Source organism: Ostrea edulis, chromosome 7 (genome assembly GCF_947568905.1).
Source record: "Ostrea edulis chromosome 7, xbOstEdul1.1, whole genome shotgun sequence".
Classification (NCBI taxonomy): domain Eukaryota; kingdom Metazoa; phylum Mollusca; class Bivalvia; order Ostreida; family Ostreidae; genus Ostrea; species Ostrea edulis.
Genome location: NC_079170.1, coordinates 78099327 through 78127258, shown reverse-complemented (window position 1 = coordinate 78127258; position 27932 = coordinate 78099327). Strand labels below are relative to the sequence as shown.

Here is a 27932-nt window from a genome sequence, read left to right as displayed (position 1 = left end):
TGCTCTCACCGCGGACGGTTTCGTTTCCTACACACATAAAGAACCCCTTGTACAACACGGCTGACAGGGACTGCAGTATGTACCTGTCAAGTGTCTAAAATTGGAAACGTTAAACAGTACACAGTCAGAACTTCAATGGATTAATATGGAAAATACAGTACGTATCACCGAGGAATAAGGTTGTTGTTTTTTTTTTAAAAAAAGAAGGGAAATCTACCGGGATTTATCTTGTGAAATGCTCCCTATGAAAGACTTGAGCCCGAGTGTGAGTGTAGAACCGCGCGCTGGCGCCCGGGGCTCCATTGCTCCCTCACCGAGCACCTATAGTTTTTCTACTCTCTTGGATGGATTAAAGAATCTTCGACAAAGAGTTGTACCCGATGAAAAGGTAGAGTACTGACATTAATTTGATGGAATTATGACCGTATTTTGCGACACAGTACATCTTATTCAGCAAAAATCCCAGTGTGAACAAGAATCATATATCGTATCGAAGTTTTCTGCCATGTTTTCAAATGAAAATAATTAAATAAATCAAAAAAATGAAATATGAATCATATACATGTATAATCATAATTATTGAAAATAAATTATGTTCGTGGTTGTATATTACGACCTGCGCAACGTTCAATATGACAATGTATATAACTCTTATGATATCATATTCTGCTTTTAATAACATCAACAACAAAAAATGAAAAAAAAAAAATGAATGAATAAGAAATATATTAATCACTGAGTTTTTTCAGTAAATTACAAACATATCCATGTCTGAATTGTTTCTTTAAATTGATTTTTCGAAACCCGTACAATATTTTACAATACCTTTCAATTTGAACGAGAACTATTTTTCCGTTTAGTTCTTGGAGTGAATATGACGCAGATGACTGTTCATGTTTTAACCTCGTGGCTGATTTACATTCAGTGCATGTGCATGCAAATGAAATTTCACAGTGGATTTTCTAAGAAGACAATGTTATGATATTTCTTCTCGAAAGACAAGTGCAAGAAAATAGTCCTTGGGATTTATAAAGAAAAAATAAAGAAAAAGCATCATATATGGTTAACCAGACAGGTGAAAAAATACACCTGCCAGCCAAGTGTGACAGGAAGAAATATATGTGTGCGATAAGGGCCCAGAAATTTCGCTAACGACGCTGGAAATGAACATAGTTGACAGTTTATTACCGAAAGGTATCGGGAGGTTTTTCTTTAATTAAGAACATCACAAGTCACCGCAGTTTTACAACTGTATCTAATTAAAATTAGAAAATAGAATACATTTCCGTAATTAGTTCATTCTACAAAATGTACATTCATGAGTATCATCAAGATTTGGATGATTTTTTTTTATTCCTGCAATGTGCGATGCATAAGTTTGTCGATAATAAAATTTCTTTATTCCCCGGTAAAGGCACTGCTTTTTCAAGTGTTCCAAAAAAAATTCTAGATAATTGAAAAAAATCAAGTACAAAAAATTGTTAATGATACCACAGTTAAGTCAGAGAATAAATAATTCTGTGTAACTAATGACATTGGTGATTCTATTCGAGCTTTATAACATGAGGTACTGAGTTAGCACTTTAGGTCAGTGGTAGAACGTCAGATTGCGAATGAACTATTGTAGTGAAGATAACTAACATTGAGCAATGCCATAACTCCTATAAAGAATACAAAATTAATAAAAGGGCAGACACGGACCCCTGGATATACCAGAGGTGGGATCAGGTACCTAAGAGACTGAGCATCCCCTGTCGACCGGTCACACCCGCCATGAGCCCTATATCTTGATCTGGTGAACGGAGTATTCCGTAGCTAAAAGCAGTATATCCTGCATTGTGGAATTCGTACATATTCTACTTCGTTATCATGAGTGTCGGAAATTTTAAAATAGGTTATATCGTTGCTTTTTTGCTGTTTAGGATAAAATCGAAGAGCGTCGTTGGATTATATCTAATATTTCATCGAACTAGAGGCCCCAGGAATCCATAGATTACACTTGTAAATACAAGTTGTCACTGGGGCTGATGTTTTTCATACCAATTCTTAGGTCGTTCTTTTACTTAATGGATGATTGGGTTTTTAAAAGTATGTACAGTAATTCAGATTATGTAACATTCCGGACTACAGAGAATGGACCTTCGCCAAGTTACACTGTAATTGAAAATGCGCACTGCACAGTCTACGACGATTACAATTTCACGAAGGTGTCCATGATACAAACTACCGTGGTAAAAGTGCAGTTGATTACACCGAGGCCTGAGGGCGTAGTTAAACCGCCGTCTGTCGCAGTAAAACAAGACGACTTGTCATTTGTATTTGACAATAATTGTTAACAATTATACACGTCACGTAGAGGAGAAAACTACGTTACATAAGAAGGAGACGAATACAGGAATAAATTGGGCTTGAACAATTATTTTAAGAATTTTGTATTTTTCCTCAGACGGAGACATCTTGGATAGAGGAGACGTTTCACAAAAGAGAGTGCATACAGTTCATAGCTGACCCCAATAACCCTGGGAGGTAAGGTATCCTCGTCACAATGTTGAGGGCCACATGTGCAGAAATCACGATGAGGGCCAGTCACACATACATCAAGGGAAGTAATAAAACACGAAACGGTTCACCAAATAAACTAAAAAAAAAATAATTCAGAATCATAGTAGACGATAGTAAGTATTTTAGTCTCTCTACCTATAACTATATATGCATGTTAGGTACATATATACACGACACATACAAGTGTACAAGTTTACTTAATATTTACTTAAAACATGTCTCTCTCTCTCTCTCTCTCTCTCTCTCTCTCTCTCCATGCACATAATGATAATTATATATGACTTGTTGTATTCATGTACTTTGTTATGTGTACAAAAACCAATAAAAAAAACAACCTAAAAAAACCCCCCAAAACAACCCAACTTTAACCCGAATCAGACCCGGGACCTTGCATTACAAGTCAGGTGCTCTATAACCACTGAGTTATCCAGGTTGATATCCACGGTCCGTATAACCCAAACCACTACATTCCTCCCTCCTTAAATTGTCTTCACCCTCGAAGACACACAACCCAAATTATTTTGCCATCAAATGCGACAAGGAAAGAGTAAATCTATGACTGGACTAGAAATCGAACCCGGGGCCCTCACATTACTAGTTATAGGTGGTAGAAATCGAACCCGGGGCCCTCACATTACTAGTTTTAGGTGCTAGAAATCGAACCCGGGGGCCTCACATTACTAGTTATAGGTGCTAGCCCAAACCCATAACAATCTGTTAAATTAAGTTCAGCATAATCCCAGTCATGCTTTATTACATTAAACTAGCTAAACAAGTCATTACGATAGAGTCTGATCATTTAAGCTCATAAATAGCGATGTTAACAGTATAAACCAGTGTGAACACCTGTAGGAAACTATATATTTCACTTCTAAACAATTACTATTATTAACGCTTTGTCAATAATTCATGCTGTTTTGATTATTTTATTTTTCGATAAAAGCACCAACATTTTCACTTATGAAAGTACTGTATGACCAACACAATGGTTTTTACATGACCCATAATGTTCCGCTAGTCCAGTCCAGTCTAGTTCTAGTCCAGTCCAGTCTAGTTCTAGTCCAGTCCAGTCTAGTTCTAGTCTAGTCCAGTCCAGTCTAGTTCTAGTCCAGTCCAGTCTAATTTTAGTCCAAACAAATATTGCAAAGGTAATCTGCTTCCGTTACTTAGCAACACACAGACTTGTATATATTTACAGAAAAGCCATAATGATGGAGATACACGATTATCACAAGCCTATTTGTACATATATATTGAGAGATATGCATGAAAACTGCACAAAATATACGTAATAAAACGTTCTGATGACCCTGCGTTCAGAAAATAAAAGGTTATGTGAAATCGTAGAAAACCCAGACATCTCTCATCGTAAAAATTCAACATCGGAAAAGACTGACTGTCACATCTCAGAACATTATGAATATAAATATTTATGTGTGCATAATTATATCAACAATCAATTGAACAGGATCTAATACAGCAATTTCCAAATTACAAGATTTTTTGAAAAATTGAACGTCTTAATGGTCACAGTTGCTTCAGTCATTTGACTTTAAGTATCAAAACGCTATGTTATACCGTCGTCCGTCTGTCCGCCCGTCTCGACCTTGTAGGCAAAATGCAAACTGAACCGTAAGCTTCAGGACCGTACAACTTGGTTTATTTGATCACCTTGATGAGATGAAGATGACTATTGTTTTTCAAGTTCAGAGGTCAAAGGTCAAGGCCATAGTATCAGTTAATAGGAAAACCTTGTAGACAGAATACATATTGAACTATTGAAGCTAGGATCTTACAACTTGGTACATCTTATAATCAGAATAAGAGGAATATGTCTATTGTTTTTCAAGTCAGAGATGAAAGGGCAAGGTCATAGTATCAGTTAATAGGAAATCTTTTAGGCAGAATGTATACCAAACTATTGGAGCTAGGATCTCACAACTTGGTACATTCAATCCCCATGATGAGAGGAAAATGTCTATTGTTTTTCAAAGTCAGAGGTCAAGGTTGTAGTATCACTTGATAGGAAAACCTTGTAGGCAGAATACAAACAGAACTATTAGGACTAAGATCGTTAAACATGGAACACATACTCCTAATGCCAAGTGGAGGGCGCCTTTTGTTCTTCAAGATCAAAGGTCAAGGTCGTAGTATTACTTAGTAGGAAAACCTTGTAGGCAGGATACAGACCGCACCGTTAAGGTTAGGACCTTCAATCTTGTTACACATACACCTTATGCCAAGTGGAGGATGCCTGTTGTTTCTTAAGGTCAAATGTCAAGGTTGTTATGAATATAAGTATTGCCCTGAAATTTTGTCAGAACCTTCCTCTTAGAGAAATACATAATCAGTTCACATTTCAACTTAATTTGTGCATAGTGACCAACTTTAGGGCTAAAAGTAGGTCAAATAGTTTTCTGGATTTTTCCCCATCATAGATACAGATATTGCACTGAAGGTTAAACGGGTGTATGTTGTACCATTTGCGGTACTCATGTTGCCATGATGACCGCCGCGGTGGTCTAAACGTAGTGTTCGCCCTGCATGCGGAAGTTCGGGGTTCAAATCCCGGCCACGACAGACCTAAGTTGTTAAAACAGGTAGTGACAGTTCCATCGCCAAACACTCGGCATCAGGTGTGAATTTCAATGGTCCTCGAAGGTGACCTTAAAACGGACGTCTCGTGTTGCACGCTAACAAAACCCCACTTCTCAATGGCCTTAGGCGCCGAGCATAGGTCTAAATTTAAAGCCCATCACCGGTCTCCATATGATTCAAAAATTCTCTAGAGGGACGTTAAGCAAGATTCATACAACTTGATGCCATGTTTGGTTACCGTGACATCGTATATGATATCTCATGAAACTGGATAAACTTGCATTTTCAAATGTCCAAAAGTTGACATTTTCAACGAAATGCCTTATGACATGATCGCTACTTCAACAATCATTTTGTTCAGCGTTGCAATTAATGTTTCACTTTTGGCTTTTGAAAAATACGTATGCAATGCCATTCTTGATCGAACGATGAAGAAAAAAAAAATGAAGGGATAAACCCAAGGAACTTTTATTTTACAATCATTCAAAAATACATATATCATCTACATTTCTCACATATCACCTACAGATGGTGACGTTTCAATACATGTATCAGTAAAAATAAATTCTCGAAGGGACATAAAACAAACAAAGAGACAAACAAACAAACAAACATTCTTGACGTTATTGATGTTATCATTACAGGTGCTGTTGTGGTCGATCCGCTCTCTGTCATGAAGAGTACACTACGGAGGAAACACCCTCTAGCGAGCGCTGGTTGCCCGGACTACACACGGCACAAGCGCCGACTGATGCTTTTGGATCCATAGAATTCCAGGATACAGGACACCCAATGAAAGCTCAAGTATGATTGGCTAATTCTGCTAATTCCAGTCACAGGAAACCCTATATAACATAACGAAGAGTGAGAATGATCATGGAACATGCATTCTTTTAAATTCACTTATAGGCGCTTTCAAATGGTCCTATCAGTATACTGTGGGTATGTAGCACAGGATGAACACCTGTACAAGCTCGGACAAATAAATACTATTGCATCACACTGATTTAGATCCGCCAAAACGTGTCCATTTTACTCTCTCTATCTCTCAGTTTGAAAATTTTTATACGGCTGATTCAAGACGTAAATTACGGATTGAAGAAACAAACAGATATATTTTACTTATCAAAAAATTATCAACAATTATTTTCTTTCTGTAAGGTCAAAACCGATAAGCGCACTCACTATTTATGGATTTATTTCACATCGTATTATTTTAAGTTGTCATTCCAAAAAATCACATTGACTTAGATTCTACCACTTCGCTCTGTGTTTTGATATATAGAAAACGAAAGTAGAGTTCTAATTAATTCCACGATAATTACTAATCAATTAAATTATAGTTTTAAGGACTTCAGCTCATCTTATTAAATGTGCAAGCAGTATCCCTGAAGCAAGCGTGTCGTAGTTTCTTGGCAAAGTTTATTCATTTAGAGATATACATGTAGTCTTGAATTGAATTTTGGTCCTTTGTGTAAAGCTGGATATTTCTTTTATAGCCATATTGAATTTTAGGATACCTCTAAGATAATAATATGTGAGAAATGAAAATAACTTTTATTGCATGACGATTTTAAACTATCACAGTACGTTCGGATGGCGACGATTGACACGAAAGCGGAGAGTGTCTCACAGCTGGTACAGAAACACTGGGGACTGGAGCTACCAAAAATAATCATCTCTGTACACGGAGGGATCGCCAGTTTTGATCTTCCACCAAAATTAAAACGCAACTTCCGGAAGGGGGTGGCCAAGTTTGCCAAAACAACTGGCGCGTGGCTAATGACCAATGGCATTCGGGCAGGTATTGCAAAACACCAAGAAGCGGCGTTATTTTGCCTCGTTTAATACTTTTAAACATACTTCATTCGTAAATTATGATGCAGACGATCTGATTTTCCCTCCAATTCAGGTTTTACGAGGCATGTTGGAGCTGCTATTGGTGAAAGACGATCCAAGCAGTCCAAAAGGAAATTGGTCACCTTTGGGTTTGCGCCTTGGGGCGTTGTGGCAAACAAAGAACAGCTCGTGGGAAGAAACGTATGTATTTCGATGATGCAGATACTGTAAAGGACATTTAATTCGCCGACGACAAACCTGATCAAGATAATTCAATATTCCGGATAATGCTTTTTTATATCCTAAGATAATCTACTCTCTCTCTTTCTGGTTCATCACAATATGTTTGCGACCCGTACACACTCGCGGACGTCATCAACACGTTATTAATGGTTGGTTTATTGGTATATACATTTTAAAAATGAAAATTGCTACCACCTCCCCATTTTCGTTTTCCAGAAAACTTGTCAATACCATCACGTGACTGAATCCTATGGCCATTTACCACTTGACAGCAGACATTCCTACTTCCTGTTAGCAGATAACGGGACGGTTGGAGAATTCGGAGCGGAGGTTATCTTTCGTAGAAGGATTGAGCGATACTTTCATCAACAAAAAATAACAAGAGGTAATGAGGCAATTTTCAGTAAATATGTCAATGACCCTTGACATTTTTATTTCATCCGTGAATTTCATTATCAAATCTGTAAAGGTAAACTTAACGCAGCATTCGATGTAGGGATCTTGGAAAGGACTGCAGGTGCGTTTAAAATACTGATTGGTTATAAAAATTAAGACATTAGTCGATGATATATTTTCAATGTTTGTATCACGTAAGCGAAATGAATTAGTAAACTCTACACTGCAGGAATCAACGTTCCCTTGGTATGTGTGGTTTTGGAGGGCGGATTGAATACAATTAGGGCGGTGTTAGAATACGTCACAGACACACCCCCAGTTCCTGTGATTGTTTGTGCCGAAAGTGGGCGTGCAGCGGACCTAATCTCATTTGCATATCGAAACATGATGAAAGATGGGTATGTGTTCAATTTTTACAACGACCAAATATCTAATATAAAGATTTTATTCACTTGTGTAAGTCTGAATGAAGAATATCAGAGCCTAAGCCCTCATGAATATGTACCATCCATCTATCTACAGGAAACTTTCTGAGAATCAACAGCTTGTTCTGATGGACACGATTCAGGACACGTTCACATGCACTGAGCAGCAAGCCAAAGAGATCTACCTCGAAATACTCATGTGTGTACAGAGACGAAATCAGGTACGTCCACGTTTTATACAGTGTACTGAATAATGTAACATTCAACATAGGGACCAACGATAACTGTTCTTATCACAGTTACAGTAAATGTCTATGCGTCTGCCCATCTGTCTGTATGTCTGCCCATTTGTCTGTATGTCTGTCTGCCCTTCGGTCTGTATGTCTGCCCATTTGTCTGTATGTCTGTCTGCCCTTCGGTCTGTATGTCTGGCTATGTCTGTCCATCTGTCTGTATGTCTATGTCTGTCCATCTGTCTTTATGTCTGTCCGTCTGACTGCCCATCTGTCTGGATGTCTGTCCATTTGTCTGTCCATCTGTCTGATCGTCCTTCCCTCTGTCTGTGTTTTTGTCTTGCTGTCTATCTCTGTCTTTCGGTGGAGAATAGAGTCTTCTTTTTAAAACTAACGACATTTATAGCGGTAGGAAGTCAGGATACTTCATGGGTAAGTTGGACCAATAAGAAGTGTGTAGTCATTCCAAAATAAATGTTAACAGCTGCCACTTGCAAATCATTGTTGTCTACCGAAGAACAGGGTTAGCAAACATTACTCACAGTTCGTGTGATCAAAGAAAAAAGGGCTAACAAGAACTACTTGCAGTACAGTGTGGTCAACTCCCCAAAGGTTAACAACCGCCACAGCAATATAGTGTGGTCAACTCCCAAAAAGGTTAACAACCGCCACCGCAGTATAGTGTGGTCAACTCCCAAAAAGGTTAACAACCGCCACCGCAGCAGAGTATGGTCAACTCCCCAAAAAGGTTAACAACTGCCACCACAATATAGTGTGTCAACTCCCATAAGCTGTTAAAACCGCCACCGCAGTATAATGTGGTCAACTCCCAAAAAAGGTTAACAACCGCCACCGCAGTATAGTGTGGTCAGCTCCCAAAAAGGTTAACAACCGCCATCGCTGTATAGTATGGTCAACTCCCTAAAAAGGTTAACAACCGCCACTGCAATATAGTGTTGTGAACTCATAAAAAGGTTAACAACCACCACCCAGTATAGTTTGGTCAACTCCCCAAAAAGGTTAACAACCGCCACCGCAGCGTAATGTGGTCAACTCCCAAAAAGGTTAACAACCGCCACCGCAGTATTGTGTGGTCAACTCCTAAACAAGGGTTAACAACCGCCACTGCCTGAAAAAGATGTTTACATCATGCATATACTTACATAAAGAAATAAGGTAAATATGAAATGTAGACAGTATTAGAGTTAATATTATTGAGTTCGTATTTTAAAATGGATTTAATATGTTGTGAAAATATCCATGTAACCTATCTCCCACATGTATGCAACAGTGTATGTATGAAGTGAAAATTTTGTAAATAAAAAAATTATAAAAAAAAAACCAAAAAAAAAACCAAAAAAACAACCACCACTGCAATATAATATGGTCAACTCACCAAAAAAGGTTAACAACCGCCACCACAGTATAGTATGGTCAACTCTCATAAAAGGGTTAACAACCACGGTATAGTGTGTCAACTCCCCAAAAAAGGTTAACATCGCCACTGCAGTATAGGGTGTCAACTCCCAAAAAAGGTTAACAACCGCCACTGCAATATAGTGTGGTCAACTCCCCCAAAAGGTTACCAACCGCCCCTGCAGTATAGTGCAATCAACTCCCAAATATGGGTTAACAACTGCCACCGCTGTATTGTGTGGTCAACTCCCCCAAAAAGTTAACAACCGCCACTGCAATATAGTGTGGTCAACTTCCCAAAAAGGTTAACAGCATACACCGCAGCATAGTGTAATCAACTCCCAAAAAGGTTAACAACTGCCACTACAATATATTGTGGTTAACTCCCAAAAAGTAACCAAGAACCCCTACAGTATAGGGTGTCAACTGCTCCAAAAGTTAACAACCGCCACTGCAATGTAGTGTGGTCAACTCCCAAAAAAAGTTACCAACAGCCCCTCCAGTATAATGTGGTCAACTCCCAAACAAGGGTTAACATCGCCACCGCAGTATTGTGTGTCAACTCCCAAAAAAGTTATCAACCGCCACTGCAATATAGTGTAACCAACTCCCGAAAAGTTTAACAACCGCCACCGCAATATAGTGTAATCAACTCCCAAAGAGGTTAACAACCGCCACCGCAGTATAGTGGATCAACCCAATAATACGGTTAACAATCATCCTGACAACATATAGTAGAACTCTTTCTTTTCATTTTTGTAGATCACCATTGTAAATCTTGATGATGAAAGCCAAGAATTAGATCTCACCATTTTGATTGCTTTGCTGAAAGGTAGGATTTAATTCTGGGAAATTTTTGTAATAGATAACAAAATCGATTTGACTAATAGCATTTCATGTCAATGTGGCAAAATAGTACCGGATTAATTCGTATTTGAATGTGACAGAGCGAAAAGGATGATAAAGGGACAAACATGTCCTTGTATTCGTTTTTTGTACGTGTGTTGTTTCACGTCCTTTATAAAGGAAAGTCATTGTGTGTGAAGAGCCAAGAAGCATGGCGATCAAGTCCATTCGAGGTTTTTCAAATCACATCCAAAAGACGCGTGACTCTTTTCTAACGCCAAATGACGTGACTTTTATTTTGAATGCCAAACGACGTGACTTTCATTTTGAATGCCAAATTACGGGTACTTAACTGATGCGCAGTTGCTATCTATATTGAATTTTTTGGGGTTTATCAGGGCTGTCAGGATCAGATATTGAACCCTGTAACTTCCGGTTTGCCTTAACTACTAGGTTACCGTGACTTATCTTAGTATACTTTAATTAAATGTGAGTTGAGGATTGTTCCACGTACACATGGTAATAAACGATAGTTAAGGGTTACAGATAATTAACGTTATAAAACAATTACAAGTTAACAAAATAAACAAATTATGGTGATTATAATTTAGGAACCTGCAGTAGTGTTTCTGAGCAACTGCGCCTTGCTCTAATGTGGGACAGAGTTGACATTGCCCAGGATTACATCTTAGATGGAGATAAAGCTAGAACGGTATGCATATTGTTGACAAAAGTTGCAATTTGTTAAATTGCTTATCCTTTAATTGGGATAAAAGACATGATAATATATTTCGTTTGGATTTTGAACCTATTTATTACCCGATATTTGACTGCGTTTGTATGGCGGTCGAGTTTAATGTTGTCTTCGTATTCTTGTTAGGAAGAATCCTTAATCCCAGTCCTGATGGAAGCGTTAATCAACGACAAAGTAGATTTTGTTAAACTTTTGCTGGAGAATGGTGTCTGCATGCATTCCTTTCTGACAGTCAACAGACTCGAAGAGCTATACAATATTGTAAGTCCTTCTACACTGTGTAGTTTACGTTATCAAAGTGTGCATGTTTACACTGTGTAGTTATCAAAGTATGCATGTTTACACTGTGGAGTTTACGTTAGGTATAAAATTTACGCTACCCAGTTTTCGTTAGGAAAATGTTCATATTTACACTTTGGAGTTTACGTTAGGTAGGTTGTAAAATTTACACTACCCTAACATTCCGGAGATCTTCATATTTACGAAGAGGGGTTCACGTTAGGTTCGCGTGAGGCAGGTATGTAGATTTACGCCGCTGATTTTACATTAGCACCCTATAACGATTTACACTGTGGAATTAATGCTAGGAACGAATTCACAGTTACATGGCTGTTGAGTTTACTGTGCAGTATGCTTATTTATACTAAACAGAGAAGTTTATGCGAGAGAAGTATGTCGATTTATACATAGGAGTTGAGGGTAGTGTGCTGTTTCGCAAATTTGAATTGAAAAGTCCTTCGCAGACTTAAGAATTTGTACTCTCACAAGCCATGCGATCTACCTATTTTAAGATAAATCATTAAGTTGTGAGATTTCGCAATGGTTAACTTGCTTGTTTTGTATGTTTTTAGCATATCAATTTTAATTACAGCAGACCCAGTGCAAGTTTGACCCAGTCCGTTATTTCATGAAGGGTTTACGAAAGGTAAGGTCAATTCTTTAACATAAGAATCTAATACAAACAAGAATTTTTACCCGCATTTACAGTTGCGTTCCTTTCAGAATATATATCCAAACTACCGATACACGCTTCTAGATGTTGGGCTGGTGATGGACAACCTAATGGGCGGAGCGTTCATGTCAAGTTATTCTAAGAAGGAGTTCCGACAAAAATACCTCGCTCTCAAGAGAGTGGTAAGTATTATGGTTTTCTTTAATAAAAAGCTTAACATAACCAACAGTGATTAATCTCGTAACTCCTATAAGGAAAAGAGAAGATAATTAACAGTGATCAATCTCATAACTCCTATAAAGGTGTAAATAAAGAACAGTTTATCAATCTCATAACTCCTATAAGGAAAGGAGAAGATAACGAACAGTGATCAATCTCATAACTCTTATAAAGGTGTAAATAACGAACAGTGATCAATCTCATAACTCTTATAAAGGTGTAAATAACGAACAATGATCAATATCATAACTCCTATAAGGAAAGGCGAAGATAACGAACAGTGATTAATCTTATAACTCCTATAAGATAACGAACAGTGATTAATCTCATAACTCTTATAAAGGTGTAAATAACGAACAATGATCAATCTCATAACTCCTATAAGGAAAGGCGAAAATAACGAACAGTGATCAATCTCATAACTCCTATGAATGTGAAGATAACGAAGAGTGATCAGTCTTATTACTCCTATAAGCAATACAAAATAGAGAGTTGGGCAAACACTTACCCCTGGACATACTAGAGGTGGGATCAGGTGCCTAGGAGGAGTAAGCATCCCCTGTCAGCCGAACAGATATGGTTGTATTTTTAATCATTTTAGCGATAATTACTGTTCGTATTTTCCAGAGTTCGAGCGGAAGTAGAAGAGGCTTGATAATGGAATCGTACTCACGAGGCGACATGATTGACGCTGACCTGTTTCGCTATCCGTATCACGATCTCATGTTATGGGCAGTGCTAATGAACAGACAAAAGATGGCGCTGTTCATGTGGCAACAGGGAGAGGAAGCCATGGCTAAGGTATGTTATCAGACATGGACAATCGACATAATGGACAATTGTAAAAGCAATGAATAAGACGAATCCTGTCCTCAAATTTCTAGAAGTGTAGCGTTGCTATTACGATATATCAATTTGATTTGATAATGCAAATTCTTTTAAGACATTTTGCGACAAAATAATTATGTAATCTATAGATATTGACGATTTCGAATGATCACACAGTATTTTATCATGTTTGGATTGATTTAATTTAAAAAAAAATGAAAACAACACCCAGTTAACAGTCAGATATGTGAATTTATCTGCAGGCTTTAGTTGCCTCTAAACTATATAAAGCTATGGCACACGAGGCAGATAACAACGTGATGAAAACCGATGTGTCGGATAAGCTTATGGAGAATTCGAGGTAAGAGAATGTGTTCTTTTCAACGGAAGTGCAATATGACCAGTTAAAGAAGACAGTTAGTATTGAGTAAAACATACACCACTGCAATGTATAAATGATTAAAAGCAGCTTTGCTTTCAAGGTATGCAACATAGGGGAAACATGCCACATGTCCTGGCTTGGATTTCTCGAAAAAATCTAACTTCAGTTTGAGTTTTCTTTTATTTGAGCAGTCAAAATTTGAGCAAAATCTCTGACTTAAGTCCACGTTTCGACATTAAGTTCATTTCGAGAAATCCAGGCCTGATCTCTGAAAGTCAAACTGTGATACGGCTTATGTTCCTTATCTTACTTGTCTGGGAACAGAAATTCGTGTAGATATAGAAGATCCGCCAACACAAATGGCTGGGAAGTGTGAATTAGAATGGTCACGTGATTAATGGATCTTTGGACAAAAGAAAGTAAACTCAGAAAAAAAATCCTCATCACCGATAAACTTTCATATTTACAGCGAATTCATGAAGCTAGCACTAGAGTTTCTAAAGCACTGCTACCTGGTCGACGTAGACTACACCCAGCAGCTTCTGACGGACGACCTGAAGAACTTTTCGAACACCACTTGTCTTACTGTAGCCGTGGACATTATGCACTATGATTTTGTGGCGCACAATTGCTGTCAGAACCTAATCAACGATATCTGGATGGGAGGACTACAGACTAGGAAAAACAGCGGAATTAAGGTGGTTGTTTCAAGAGCTCGACGTCTGTTAGAGATTAATTGATTGTATCTTGTTTAACGTACCTCTCGAGAATATTTCACTCATATAAAGACGTCACCATTGCCGATGAAGGACTGCAAAATTTAGGTATATGCTCGGCGCTTACGGCCTTTCGGCAGGAATGATTCTTTATCATACCACACCTGCTGTGACACGGTGCTTCGGTTTATACGGTCTCATCCTAAAGAGCGCCTCATTTAGTTGCCTCTTACGAAAAGCAAAGAATACTTAGGACCTATTCTAACCCGGATCCGTCTATCAGAGAGTCTCTCACTCAGGTAGATAGCCATAAGCTGTAAGGGAAGTGCTACAGACCTATGCTAGACGCTCTGAGCCATTTAGCAGTCATGATTTTATATTGTACACACAACTATTGTGATATGGGACCTTGGGTTTAAAGCTCTCGTAGGATATACCCACATCTTTCTTTTTATTAAGGTTGAGTAACGTATCATGTTTTTGGCAGCCTGGATTCGCACCTGAGCTATACTCACACGCTGCAACCTATCCTCTGAAAGAAAGTCTGCTCGAAATTACACTGAGAAAATGAATAACATGTAGCTTTCTTTACATAGATCATCATTTTACATAGCATTATTCTTATTCCTTCATCACTTCCGGTTTACTAAACACAGAAGGATAAATTTCTAAACTTTACAAAACCCCTTACAAACATAGATACATTGCTGGATAGAGCACAAAGCCCCTATCTTTGCTCATCACAAAAATATCAACAGCTGTGAAGGAGAAGCTTCAAACATACTGTGCCACAACGTATTCCGGATGTTGTGTAAATCAGTATATAGAACTTTTAGTAAATTTGAAATCGCAAAACTTTTCTCAAATCAACAACATAAAAACGTATGACTTTTCAACAATTTACACGACCATTCCTCACGATGAATCAATGACAGTTGCTTCTTCAACGAACATGGAAAACGGAAATAAGCATATCTAGTGATCAGTCATCCAAAAAGTATTTTGATAAACAAGTACTCTGCATTGAAGTAAAAAAAATATATTGGAGTTCCTTATTGACAATATCTTTCTAGTCTTTGGTAACCAGGTCTTCAACAGTCTGTTGGAATTTCCATGTACACGAATTGTGCTCAATTGTTACCAGGCCTGTTTTTATATTCTTATGAAGCCGAATTTATTCAAACACTTCTACGTGAGAAGAAACAATATCTTGCTGTGGCCTTCAATACGGCATTTAGATATATCGACGACGTATTATTTATTAACAAAACCGCTGCGGTGGTCAAGAGGTTGGAGCGTTCGCCCCGCATGCGGAAGGTCGGAGTGCGAACACCGGCCGCAACAGACCTAAGTCTTTAAAACAGGATGTAATATTTCCATCGCCAAACGTTCGGTATCAGGTGTGAATGCCACGGGTCCTCTGATATGACCTTATAAACGGATGTCCCGTGACACAATAGGTGTGGCTCGCTAAAGAACCCTCACTGCTCAATTACTTTAAGCACCGAGGATGTACCTAAATTTGAAACTCTTCAACGGTATTGGTGGCGTCTCTATATGAGTGAAAAGTTTTCGAGAGGGATGTTAAAAAAGATACAATCAATCAATCAATAACAATAATCATTTTCATTCATATGTCGATTCGATATATCCCAGTGAATTCGAAATAAAAGACACCACAGAGTCGTCCACTTTTGTTTCATACCTTGATATTCTATTGAAAATAGATTTAAATAGCAAACTAACAAATCGACATTATGATAAATGGAATGATTTCAGCCTCTCCATGGTAAAGTTCCCAAATTTATGTAACAATATTCCACCATCACCTGCATATGATGTTTATATCTCTTAACTGATTCGATACGCAAGAGCTTTTAAATTGAGGCAGGCTACTGACAAAAAAGTTGATGGTGCAGAGGTTTCAACAGTCTCGTTTAAAGTAAACCTTTCACATATTATATGGTCGTTATAACGATCTAGTTTGCCAATACAACCTATCATCGGTTAATGTTTCATATAGATTATTAGGTCGTTCTTGGCAGATTAATTTTGACTATGGATAGCTCCGTTTACCTGATCAGGATATAGGCCTCATGGCGGGTACTACTGGTCGACAGGCGATGCTTACCCTATATGCACTTGATCCCACCCCTGGTATATCCAGGGGTCCGTGTTTGCCCAACTCTCTATTTTTGTTTTCTTTATAGGAGTTATGATATTGATTATCATTATCTTCACCTTTCATTATGATAGATATATTATGATATTACATATCTTATTTTAAAACTGAATGATGTAAACGGTGTGAAAAAACATGTTTAAACGTTCTAAACTCTTATTCTACACCATTTTCAGGTCATTGCTGGTATTCTATTTCCACCGTTTCTTACCGTACTGGATTACAAATCAAAGAAAGAATTGAAGCACATGCCTCAAACGGCAGAAGAACATCTGGAAGATACAATAGAAGATGACAGCGATGACAACGATGATAATGATAATGATATAGACGATGATAGCATTCAGCAGGTAAATCAATCTCATCAAAAGAAATATTTCTCCATTTCAAATTAAATTCTTCATAGGAAAAGAAAACCAATGGTAATCGTTTTCACAAAAGTCCCCCCGTCTATGTTATGAGCGTTACTGTCGGAATATGGCACTTTCGGGCTGTGCTGGAACGACCTATTAGAATTGACATTTATACACTGTGGACCGTTAGTAGTAAATTATCAGTAACCATTTGTAAGGCAAAGTTGACATCGAAACAAATTTGAAGATGGTGTTCCGCTAGCAGACGATTCGTAAAAGGCTATGCACATTCTTAAAAAGAGGAAGAATGCTGACGTTCCAAGTCACTATCGGTGCTGAGTACCTGCGTGTAAAGCAGATGGAAGTTATCCGTTTCTTATCCATGTCGGCATAATCGTCTTTTATTTCTACATCTTCGGGATTTATTTCCCTTGCCAACTTACATAATTTAATCAAATGCGTTTTCCTGTAAATGGTTGTGGTGATTCCCTTCTTGGAAAGATAACATTTTAATGCAGGATCTTGATTGCAATTGAAGTCTTCCATGCTTGTTTTCATAGTTGTTACTGTAATCCGGAAGTGACATATGCGCTATAATTACGTTCAACGCGCGATAAAAGTCAGAGTGGATCCGTATATCGAAAGTTTCGTATTGCAAGGAACTCCCATTCTTTCATACGCCAGGGATTAGAAAATAAGTCTTATCGTTTTGACGGAGATTTAATACTCTACAAGTATCAAACTTATTTTAGTACTTTTTTAAAAATCTTATCTAGGATTAAATATTCTTTTTGAAGAATTTATCGATGCATAAACTCTGGACATTTTACTCACAAACTGAATAAAAGTGCGAATAGTGTTTGATTCTTATAATTCCAATTTATTCACTGTATTAGGAATTTTAAAAAAATGAATAGTTTCCACGCACTACGTTATTTGTTTTCAGTCACGTATGAATTCATCGCGTTTTCGGATTTATTGATGTGTAAACTATCGTTCAGCTTTATTTTTGTCCAATCAAAACAACTGTAATAAATAACATTGGAATTATTACCATTATATTTCAATTTTTACAAATAATCATCAGATGAAATATTCTTACCTTATGTGTATTGTCACATGTGAAGAAAAGCAAATGAAATGAATGTCTTAGTGGGGATGTTGTGTATTGTTTTAAAGGCACCATCCGCACAACCGACTCTCCCAACGTCAAACTCTCTACCGAAGTTAAGTGATGCTTTGAAAACTAACAGAAAGCCTCCAATGATCAGATCAGCGGTAAGTAAAATAGTCTTCGTGCACGAGTCATGGAAAGGTAGTACCAAAATTGTTTTAAAAAGTATAATAAAGATCCACAGTGATGTAGATCTCGTACATGAACAGTATATCTCTAGCTGTCGTTCTTTAAAGTTATCAACTAAAGCTCGTGTTCTGAGTAAAGATAATTTAAGTAAACCCAAGTAAAGAAATACGTTTACTTATAGTGGATGTCGCTATATATATATTTACTACTGTATATTCCTTATTTTACGCGAGTACTTAATATCGCGAAATGTCTCGTACGCGTCAAATCGCGAGCACTTAAATTCACGAGCACTCTGTTGATCAAGAGTTTTTGCATGTATATCAGCTATACAAAATAAAAGCGAAAACTTTATTTCGTAATGGGTCCATATCGTATATAATTAGGAATTTGCAGCATTGTTTCTCTGTAAGATTTGGTTGAAGTCGGATCTGGTAATGATAACTTTGTGTCTCATGACTAACTGTTTACAAATTTACCACTATGTATATAATGAGAGTGGAGTTTAGTATGTAAATGTTCATTCTTTTAAAGAGCATGCATTTTGACAACCAGCGAAAGATAAGTCGCCAGGAGCTAAGGACATTGCAGAAAATGGCGACCAAAAACAGAGAGTGTCACATGTTTCACTGTCGGAGGACGCCTGTTAATCTGAGGAAAATGATTCACAAGTTTTACACCGCTCCCATAACCAAGTTCTGGTTTTATCTGGTAAGTATTGATAGATCAATGATATATTACCATACTTGTTACAACAAAACTATTCGAAACGGGGGATTGACACGTGTTAACGATTCCCCCCATTGTATGTAAAATGGCACAATATGAATGAATGGACACTTCAGAAGTTTTAATTCATTTCTTTCCGGCAAATTGCGACTTACTATAAAGAATTTAAGTGGCAGACAATAGAATACACTAATGCATTGTACAATTATATTGTATATTAATTTCATAGCCTGAAAATATTAAAAATGTTTACAATATTGAATATATGGCGTATGTTATTTCTGTTTGGAAGCTTTATGCAGGGGTCCGTGTTTGCCCAACTATCTACTTTGTATTGCTTATAGGAGTTATGAGATTGGTCACTGTTTGTTATCTTCACCTTTCATGCACAAACACATTGAACTTCGGCCGCACGGTCTTCTGTGATCGACATTAGGCATCAGGCACTATGACTTTATCTATTCCCTCTACCAATATGTGGTTCTTAAGATTCTTTTTGAAATGATGCGTTAACCCCGTAAAATTTCCTTATTCTCAGATCTACAAATTGTTGCAAAACCAATATTGTGACGCGTAATGTGTGATACAAGATTTACATTAAGTATATTATTAGCCATGTATGATATTTTTGCTACAGATATATAGCTATTTTTGGCGCATTTCGTTATGACTTACTTAAATTGACACCTTGTTAGAATGAATACAGAGTATATATGAGGAATGTAAACATCTCGCGTTAGGTTACAGGAGGAATATGTACTGTCTCCAGCTGACAAAGCCTGTAACAATATAGTCTTTCTTTATAAAGCTCTTCAATACAACTGGATTTCCCCCATATATGCATCTGGTGAGAATATGTTCGTTATAAAGATCTTGATTGCAAATACATGTACAACCTGTCATTAGGTCGAATATCTACTCCTCTTAGGCACCTGATCCCACATCTGGTATATGCAGGGGTCCCTGTTTGTCTAACCATCTGTTTTATATTCCCTGCAGGATTTGTGAGATTGATCACTGTTCGTTATCTTCACCTTTCATCACAGGAGTTATGATTACTGTTCGTTATCTTCACCTTTCATTTTGTTTTAGATTGCTTACAGGAGTTATGATTACTGTTCGTTATCTTCACCTTTCATTACAGGAGTTATGAGATTGACCACTGTTCGTTATCTTCGCCTTTATAGGATTTTTGAGATTGACCACTGTTCGTTATCTTTGCCTTTCATTTTGCTATAAATTACTTATAGGAATTATGAGATTGATCACTGTTCGTTATCTTCACCTTTATAGGATTTTTTTTAGATTGACCACTGTTCGTTATTCTCGCCTTTCCTTTTTGTTATAAATTACTTACAAGAGTTACGAGATTGATCACTGTTCGTTATCTTCGCCTTTTTTGTGTTATAGATTACTTACATCATGTTCCTGGTGGCTTACTCCTACACCATTCTGGGGAAAACTTTACCGAGCCCCGCATGGCCTGAACTCTTTGTCATGGTCTATATTCTGTCCTTCTCTGCCGAAAAATGTAGAGAGGTGAGTAGGATTTCAGTGATACCCAGTTTTTCAGGTTTTGAAAAAAAATATTTACATAGCTGTGAAGTGCTGAATTTGCATCATTTTGCAGATGATTGTACGTCTATGTTATCTAAAGTTAAAATGTTTAGCTATCTACTTTACACGTACTGTAAGTAAAATCATCTCCATTATTTATAGATATTGTATATCAGAATAGATGTAAATAAAACACACGGCAATTATCACCCCTCAATCTTACAAGGATTATGATGAAAAGGAGCATAATCTAATCTAAAGTTTTGATTTTTTCAGCTTCTTACGTTAGTCCGTGGTCCTCTGAAAATGAAACTTCGCGTCTTTGCTAGTTTCTACTGGAACCTGTGGGATGTAGCGGCCATCGCGTGGTTCTCTATCGGCGTAGTCCTCAGATTTTACCCTCCCACTCTCAGAGCTTCACGTATCGTGTATGCCATGAACATTGTCTTCTTCAACATACGAATTCTGGGAATTCTGTCTGTAAATCAAGCCCTCGGAGCCTATTCAAAGATTATTGGGAAATTGGTAAGTGATTTCGAGGAAAAAATGTAAATTTTTCAACCATATATAATGGTGAATATTATGCTTATCAAATTACTTCACTTTAATATTATGCTTCCATTTCAGCTAAAACACATGTCATACTTCTCAATCATCATGTTCATTGTGGTAGCATGTTTTGGAGTCGTCAGGCAAGCGGTGCACTTTCAGAACGAGGAGTGGTCGTGGTTCATGGTTCGATCCGTCTTCTTTTACCCATACTGGATGATCTACGGCGAAATTTTCAAAGAAGAAATTGACAGTAATGATTCTATCTAATATGTTAACATGAACAAAGTACCCCAACACAACATATTGCATTATCGCTTAGCAGGAAATATTCCTAGTGAATTATGATATTGCAAATCAATGAAATATCCACTCTTTTGTAACACGCACACTTTATGTTTCTGACTCGTTAAGAGAATTGCATTGGCTGCTAGTTATATGCAAATACTACGATTGTGGTCTTTGTTAGACGTGTCTTAAGCCTATTGGTATTTTCCGCATGTGGATACGGGCATGTCCTTTAATTACATCTTATACTGACTCTGATAACCATTCTAATAACTGACCTTACATTTCCTGGGTATCCTGTATATCTATGTATTATTTGTACAGACTGCTTTGACACTGATAACCATTCTATAACTGACCTTAATTTTCCTGGGTATCCTGTATATCAATGTATTATTTTTATAGCCTGTTGTGACCCTGATAACCATTCTAATAACTGACCTTACATCTCCTGGGTATTGTATTATATTTACAGCCTGCTTTGACACTGATAACCATAACAATAACATCTCCTGGGTATTGTATTATATTTACAGCCTGCTTTGACACTGATAACCATAACAATAACATCTCCTGGGTATTGTATTATTTTTACAGCCTGCTTTGACACTGATAACCATAACAATAACATCTCCTGGGTATTGTATTATTTTTACAGCCTGCTTTGACACTGATAACCATCCTGGAGGATGTACCTACGCCTCCTGGGTAGCACCTCTCGCTATGTTCCTCTTTCTGTTGGTTAGCTTCGTCCTCCTCGTCAATCTTCTCATAGCAAGGTTCAAGTGAGTACTCTTGCCAATGGATGATTAAATTTCTTCTGTTTTAGATTATTAGTGTAATTCTTTTTGCCCCAGTGCGATTTGCTTTTTTATGTACAGTCAGAAAGAATTATTCTTATCATCTTGTCAGCTATTGATCACTATGCTGTCGTTTTTCTCCAACTGTTTTACTGTGAAAAGATATTTGCTATTTTTAAATTGATTTACACGAATGAATTTGGACATTTTTAACATGTCAACCACAAAGTCTAGAAAATAAAGCTCGCATTTCTTGACCTTTTCAGTGCTACGTGTATAAAGTTCATTCCTCGTGTTCGGGAGGTGTGGAAGTACCAGAGATACACGTTAATCCTTAAGTACAAACTGTGTTCACTGTTACCGCCACCACTCACCGTGTTCAGCCTCATATACCAAGGCATCAAGTGCCTCGTCTGGAAATGTCAGGGGAAGGAAAACTTGTGTGACAATGGACTAAGTAAGAAGCTTTTGTATTTTCTACGTATCTTGTCTCTTGTTGGGTTCTTCAGATATATTTTATTTGACGAGAGAACAATTTTACCTCATTTAACCAAATGTTCATAACACTCTTTATGAAAACATTAAAAAATCAATATAAAAATACATCATCTCGCCGGGAGAAAACGTTTTAATATGATGTTATTCGCAGGTGTTTGCACATGCTAGTACAAACCCTAACTGGTCCGGATGCATGGTGACATACCATATAATTCTGTGTTCCTATACTGTTAGATAAGAGCTTATATGTTATTTATAAATGCACTGAAATGTCACAGAGCAGAAAGTGTAGCTTACAAATTATATAAATATGCAAGAAATAGTTGTGGCACAATTTAGGAAATTCAGAACAGTATCGACTACTGATTGATGGTCACGCTCTCCCACTTTATATTGCGCTAAGTAATAACCAGAATGAAACTTAACAGAGATCGATCTCACAAATTCCATAAATAATGCAAATAATTGAGAGTATCGAAATGAACCCCTGGAAACATCAGAGGTAGGAGAAAGCATCTCATGTTCACACCCACCGATAAACATAATAATATGTAATCAAAATCAGGATATGAAAACAGACTAATATTTGACGTGAAATACGATAGACAGTATTGGATCGAATGAGACGTATTTACAAGTTAGATCTTCATAACGACCAAAAATACGTGTAATGCGGACTTGAAAAAAGATTGTTGAAACCCTTGTAACATCAACATATTTTCGAATGAAAAATTGATCATACTCAGAACATGTTCTTGAAGTTGAGAGACATAAACGTGATACGAAGGTGATAATTGAATATTGCGTAGGAGCTGGTGCCATCCTGTTTGTCTGAATTTGGTTTGTTAGTTCACTGTTATTATTATCCTTCAGAATAATACAGTCAATTTCATTGGTCGGGGTCTGGTCACGTGGAGGGAGAAAATACGTGTTGTCTCCCTCACGCGCAGGGTGACAACTGTGGTGTCTCCCTTTAGAAGATAACTTCTGATGACACAAGTGAGCAAGCTCTATTAAAAATAATTGAAAACATTAATCAGAAACTTCAGCGTCAACATTAACGGTCACAAATATATGTAACAACCGAGAAGAAAAATATTTCCATTCTAATGCAATTTTGCATTTCACTTGATGTTTACATTTCTGTCTTGAAATACGTTACGAAATGTTTACGTTTGACATTATGTTTTGCGTCATTCTACTGTGACGTCACAATTGAAAGCTTTCTCTTGTTTAACTTTCTCAAACCCCAATGGTTTGCTTTCGTTAACATATAGGCCTATATCTAATAGATGTATGACATTGATTGTAAAACAAAATAATGTATGCAGTTGAGGGTAACATTGATTTCACCCCTCGAAAACTATTGAAAAGTTATCATAATTTTCTGCAGAGAAAGTCACGAATTTGTTGACGTTTTAAATAAAAAAGATACATGATACAAGTCAATAAATAATGTGTGATAGTTTTTTAACGTTCAGATTCTTCAGGATAATAAAACTTCATATAATACACATAATCGGTTATGAATGAAAGTGAATTGACAAAACGTCGCTGATATATCTAAATGACGTATTGGCAAACTAGACAGCATTATAACGACCACAGAATTTGCGAAATGCTGACTTTAAACGGGATTGTTGAAACTCCTGTAGCATCGACTTATTTGTCAGTAGCCTGCCTCGATTTGAAAACTGATAGTTTGCAGAACATGTTCATGCCTATCAAATCAAATGAAAGATGTAAACATCATATGCAGGTGATAATGGAATATTGTTCCATAAATATGGGAAGTTGGTGTAGGAGAAGCTGAAATCGTAAAGTTGTTGAGTTTGTCGTTAATATTCAATTTCAATATATTTAATAGGGATTACATATCAATAGGAAATTTAAATGTTGATTGTTTTCTTTTTGGATAGAAGTCTTCTTGACCGAGCATGAGAAGGAAAAACTGCACGACTTTGAAACAGAATGTCTAGAGGATTATCTGACACGCAGGGAACACAAAGTACAGACTTCCGCGAACAAGCGTGTGTCCGTTATCTATGATAAGTAAGTCCTCGTTTCATACAATTCCCAAGAGTCATTTGACTATTTCGTCATTTGACACGCACACCTATATATTATAACGTATTTTTAACAATTTCAGTGTGCAGGCTAAATCCAACAACTCGAAAAAAATTCTTTTTCTAGACAGTCTAGACATTTCATTTTCGGTATCTTAATTTCAAGATTCCAATAAAAAATAGAATGATACGAGAACATTTTGTTTGTATGCCTAATTTTAAATTCAGAATAACAGGATTAGATTAATTATGTAAGAAATAAGACATCGATATGTATACATGCATGATTTTGAATCATTTTAGCTCACCTAAGCTGAAAGCTCAAGTGAGCTTTTCTTATCACCCGTTGTCTGTCTGTAAACTTTTCATACTTTCGACTTCTTCTCCAGTACCACTAGGCCGATTTCAACCAATTTTGGTACAAATCATTCTTTGGTAAAGAGGATTCAAGCTTGTTCAAATAAAGGACCATACTCCCTTCAAAGGGGAGGAGATATCACAAAAATGCAAAAAATAGGATGGGGTCATTTAAGAAACTTCTTCTCAAGAACCACCGAGCCAGAAAAGCTGAAAATTTCGTAAAAGATTCTTTACATGGTGAAAATGTAAGTTTCGTAAAATCATGACCCCCAGGGGTAGGGTGTGGTCACAATTTGGAATGAGATTTTTTACATGCGAATATATAGGGAAGATCTTTAAAAAGTCTTCTTCTCAAGAACCACTGGGCCATAAAAGTGAAGATTTACCTGAAAGTTTCCTGGTATAAAGCAAATTCAAGTTTGTTAAAACCATTGTCCCTGGGGGTAGGATGAGGCCACAATAGGGGATAAAAGTTTTATATAGAAATATATAGGCAAGATTTTTAAAAATTATCTCAAGAACCACCCAGCCAGAAAAGTTTTTATTTATATGAAAGCTTCCTGTTGTAGTCCATATTCAAGTTACTTAAAAATTATGGCCCCCAGGCATAGGGTGGGACAACAATATGGGATCAAGGTTTTACATACAAATATATGTGGAAAATCTTTAAATATCTTCTGAAGAACCACTGGGACAGACAAGTTTACATTTACATGGAAACTGCCTGACATAGTCCAGAGTCAAGTTTGTTAAAACCATGGTCCTCAGTGTGGGGCCCACAATATGGGATTACATACAAATATATATGGAAAATCTTAAAAAATCTTCTCAAGAACTACTGGGATAGAAACGTTTACATAAAAGCTTCCTGACATAGTACAGAATCAAGTTTGCAAAGATCATGGTACCGGGGGTAGGTTGGGGCCACAATAAGGATCGAAGTTTTACATGCGAATAAGTAGGGAGAATCTTTAAATATGGGCCAAGGTGACTCAGGTGAGCGATGTGGCCCTCTTGTTTTTCTCACTTTTGTTCTTCACTTCAACTTCAATGTTTTATTATCCACCCCTCCCCCTTTCGGTCGGTCGGTATGTCGGTCGGTAGACCACATGTTGTCCGCTCAATATCCCGAGAACCATTCACTTGCTTGTAACGATATTTCAAATGTGGGTTAATTATGACTGGAAGTGGACCCGCAGCGATTTTCAGGTCAGAAAGTCAAAGGTCAATCCACTCTAGATATAAGAAAAGACTGTCCGCTCAATATCGTGAGAACCTTTTGATTGACAGACATCAATCTTGGTACATCTTCAAAAACATCCCCCTATAGATTTCGAGGTCACATTGTCGAGGGTCAAAGGTCAAACAGGACATAGGAATATTCTGTCCGCTCAAAATCTTGAGAACCCTTTCCTTGACAGATATCAAACTTGGTACACTGGTACACCTTCTGGAGAAGATGACCTCTATTGATTTTGAGGTCACATTGTCAAAAGTCAAAACGGACAGGAATATACTATCCGCTCAATATCGGGAGCCTTTGCTTGACAGATATTAGACTTGGTACATCTTAAGGAGTAGATGACCCCTATTGATTTTGAAGTCAGCTGGTCATAGGTCAAGGGTTAAACAGGACATTTGCTTGGTTGACACCAAACTTGGTACACTGGTACAGCATAAGGATTAAATGACCCCTATTGAGTTTTAGGTCATATGGTCAATCCACTCTGGACATAGGAAGATATTGTCTGCTCAAATTTTGAAATGGTTTGGCACTACTATCAATCAAATGATGCATGTGTATAACCCTTTTCAATTTTGCACCATGAGGGTCATTCATGTTTTACAAACATTTCTTGTTCCTTGTAGCTCTGATCGTTTATAACAATTTAGTTAACCAGTAATTATATATGAATGTTATCATAGACCTATGTATTTCTCATCACAGCGCTATGAAAAGAAACAATTTGGAATGAAGTTTGATTTGATTGAACATTAGATCTTAAATGTAGATGTAAGAATATAGAAGTTATCGCCACCTCAATACATGTGGTTTGCATAAAATTACTGAATTTGTGAAATCATCTGATGGATTTGTGTTTGCTTTGTCCAGGGTTGACCAGCTATCGACACAGCTGGATGGTGTGTCCTTACAAGAGAAATCCCTCAGACACTCTCTACAGACAGCAGATCACGAGATCAGTAAACTGGAAGAAATATTCTACAAAAATAATGAAGTGATGACATTGCTGGGCGATATATTCCCAGACTTTCACGCATATGCGCAAACTGAAAACAGAAAGAATCATTCCAGACAATGAGAAAACCCACATCTAATGATATACATAGAGAGTTTTGAAGGATTTGCAAGCAGGTTCATAACGATGTAGTAAATGAATTATTGTTTTTGTTTCTGAAAGCTTAAATACGCGATTATTACATTGGTTGTCCAATGTATATGATATAACGTACATGTAACGTAATTTATTGTTATGAGATTGATAACTGTTCGTTATCTTCATCTTTATAATAGTTATGAGATTGATCACTGTTCGTTATCTTCACCTTTCGTTGTATAGCTGAAGAATTGGAGAGAAACGGTACATGTACAATTGATTCTGTGAAATAAACTTTATCTAGAGGACGTATGAATTATATGGTACATCTCTACACAAGGTGCAGCTTTTTCAAAAACACAAAACAAATATTTCAGAATTAATGATCTGCATTGAATTAGGTAACAGTTCAGTGACTGGATGGGAAATCAATATCGTGGAATTCAACCTGAAACAATTTAGTTGTTTCATATGCCTGAGTACGGTTTTCACTCTCTACATT

The 27932-nt window shown here is 37.1% G+C and overlaps 1 protein-coding gene and 1 long non-coding RNA gene across 3 annotated transcripts; one reads left to right on the top strand and one right to left on the bottom strand.

Annotated features, from left to right (window-relative positions):
- On the top strand, nt 1-27738 carry LOC125655164 (transient receptor potential cation channel subfamily M member 1-like). 2 transcript variants are annotated; one of them, XM_048885336.2, is made up of 26 exons: nt 19-388; nt 2447-2526; nt 5805-5964; nt 6748-6964; nt 7073-7200; nt 7459-7627; nt 7868-8036; nt 8161-8284; nt 10475-10544; nt 11170-11270; nt 11439-11573; nt 12184-12237; nt 12315-12446; nt 13111-13284; nt 13575-13672; nt 14163-14391; nt 16768-16941; nt 18124-18222; nt 18782-18958; nt 20387-20515; nt 20810-21058; nt 21161-21335; nt 22029-22155; nt 22437-22627; nt 24588-24720; nt 27208-27738. In XM_048885336.2, the coding sequence occupies exons 1-26, from the start codon at nt 236-238 to the stop codon at nt 27413-27415; spliced, it is 3855 nt and encodes a 1284-aa protein (XP_048741293.2). In that variant the 5' UTR covers nt 19-235; the 3' UTR covers nt 27416-27738. The 2 variants fall into 2 exon arrangements, with proteins under 2 accessions (XP_056001380.1, XP_048741293.2); XM_056145405.1 differs by lacking the exons at nt 22029-22155; nt 22437-22627; nt 24588-24720; nt 27208-27738 and adding an exon at nt 21846-22022 and having other exon boundaries at nt 1-388.
- On the bottom strand, nt 27386-27893 carry LOC130048546 (uncharacterized). Its single transcript, XR_008797332.1, has 2 exons — nt 27660-27893; nt 27386-27616 (listed from the first exon to the last, which is right to left on the bottom strand). It is a non-coding gene; the product is annotated as an uncharacterized LOC130048546 (long non-coding RNA).
- Nucleotides 27894-27932: the final 39 nt, after the last annotated feature.

Excerpts from the sequence above, each read along its gene's own strand:
- LOC125655164 (XM_048885336.2), top strand. The coding sequence starts at position 236 with ATGCTCCCTATGAAAGACTTGAGCCCGAGTGTGAGTGTAGAACCGCGC. Across the intron at positions 6,965-7,072 it reads GACCAATGGCATTCGGGCAG|GTTTTACGAGGCATGTTGGA; the intron begins GTATTGCAAAAC and ends CCTCCAATTCAG. Across the intron at positions 12,238-12,314 it reads TCATGAAGGGTTTACGAAAG|AATATATATCCAAACTACCG; the intron begins GTAAGGTCAATT and ends CGTTCCTTTCAG.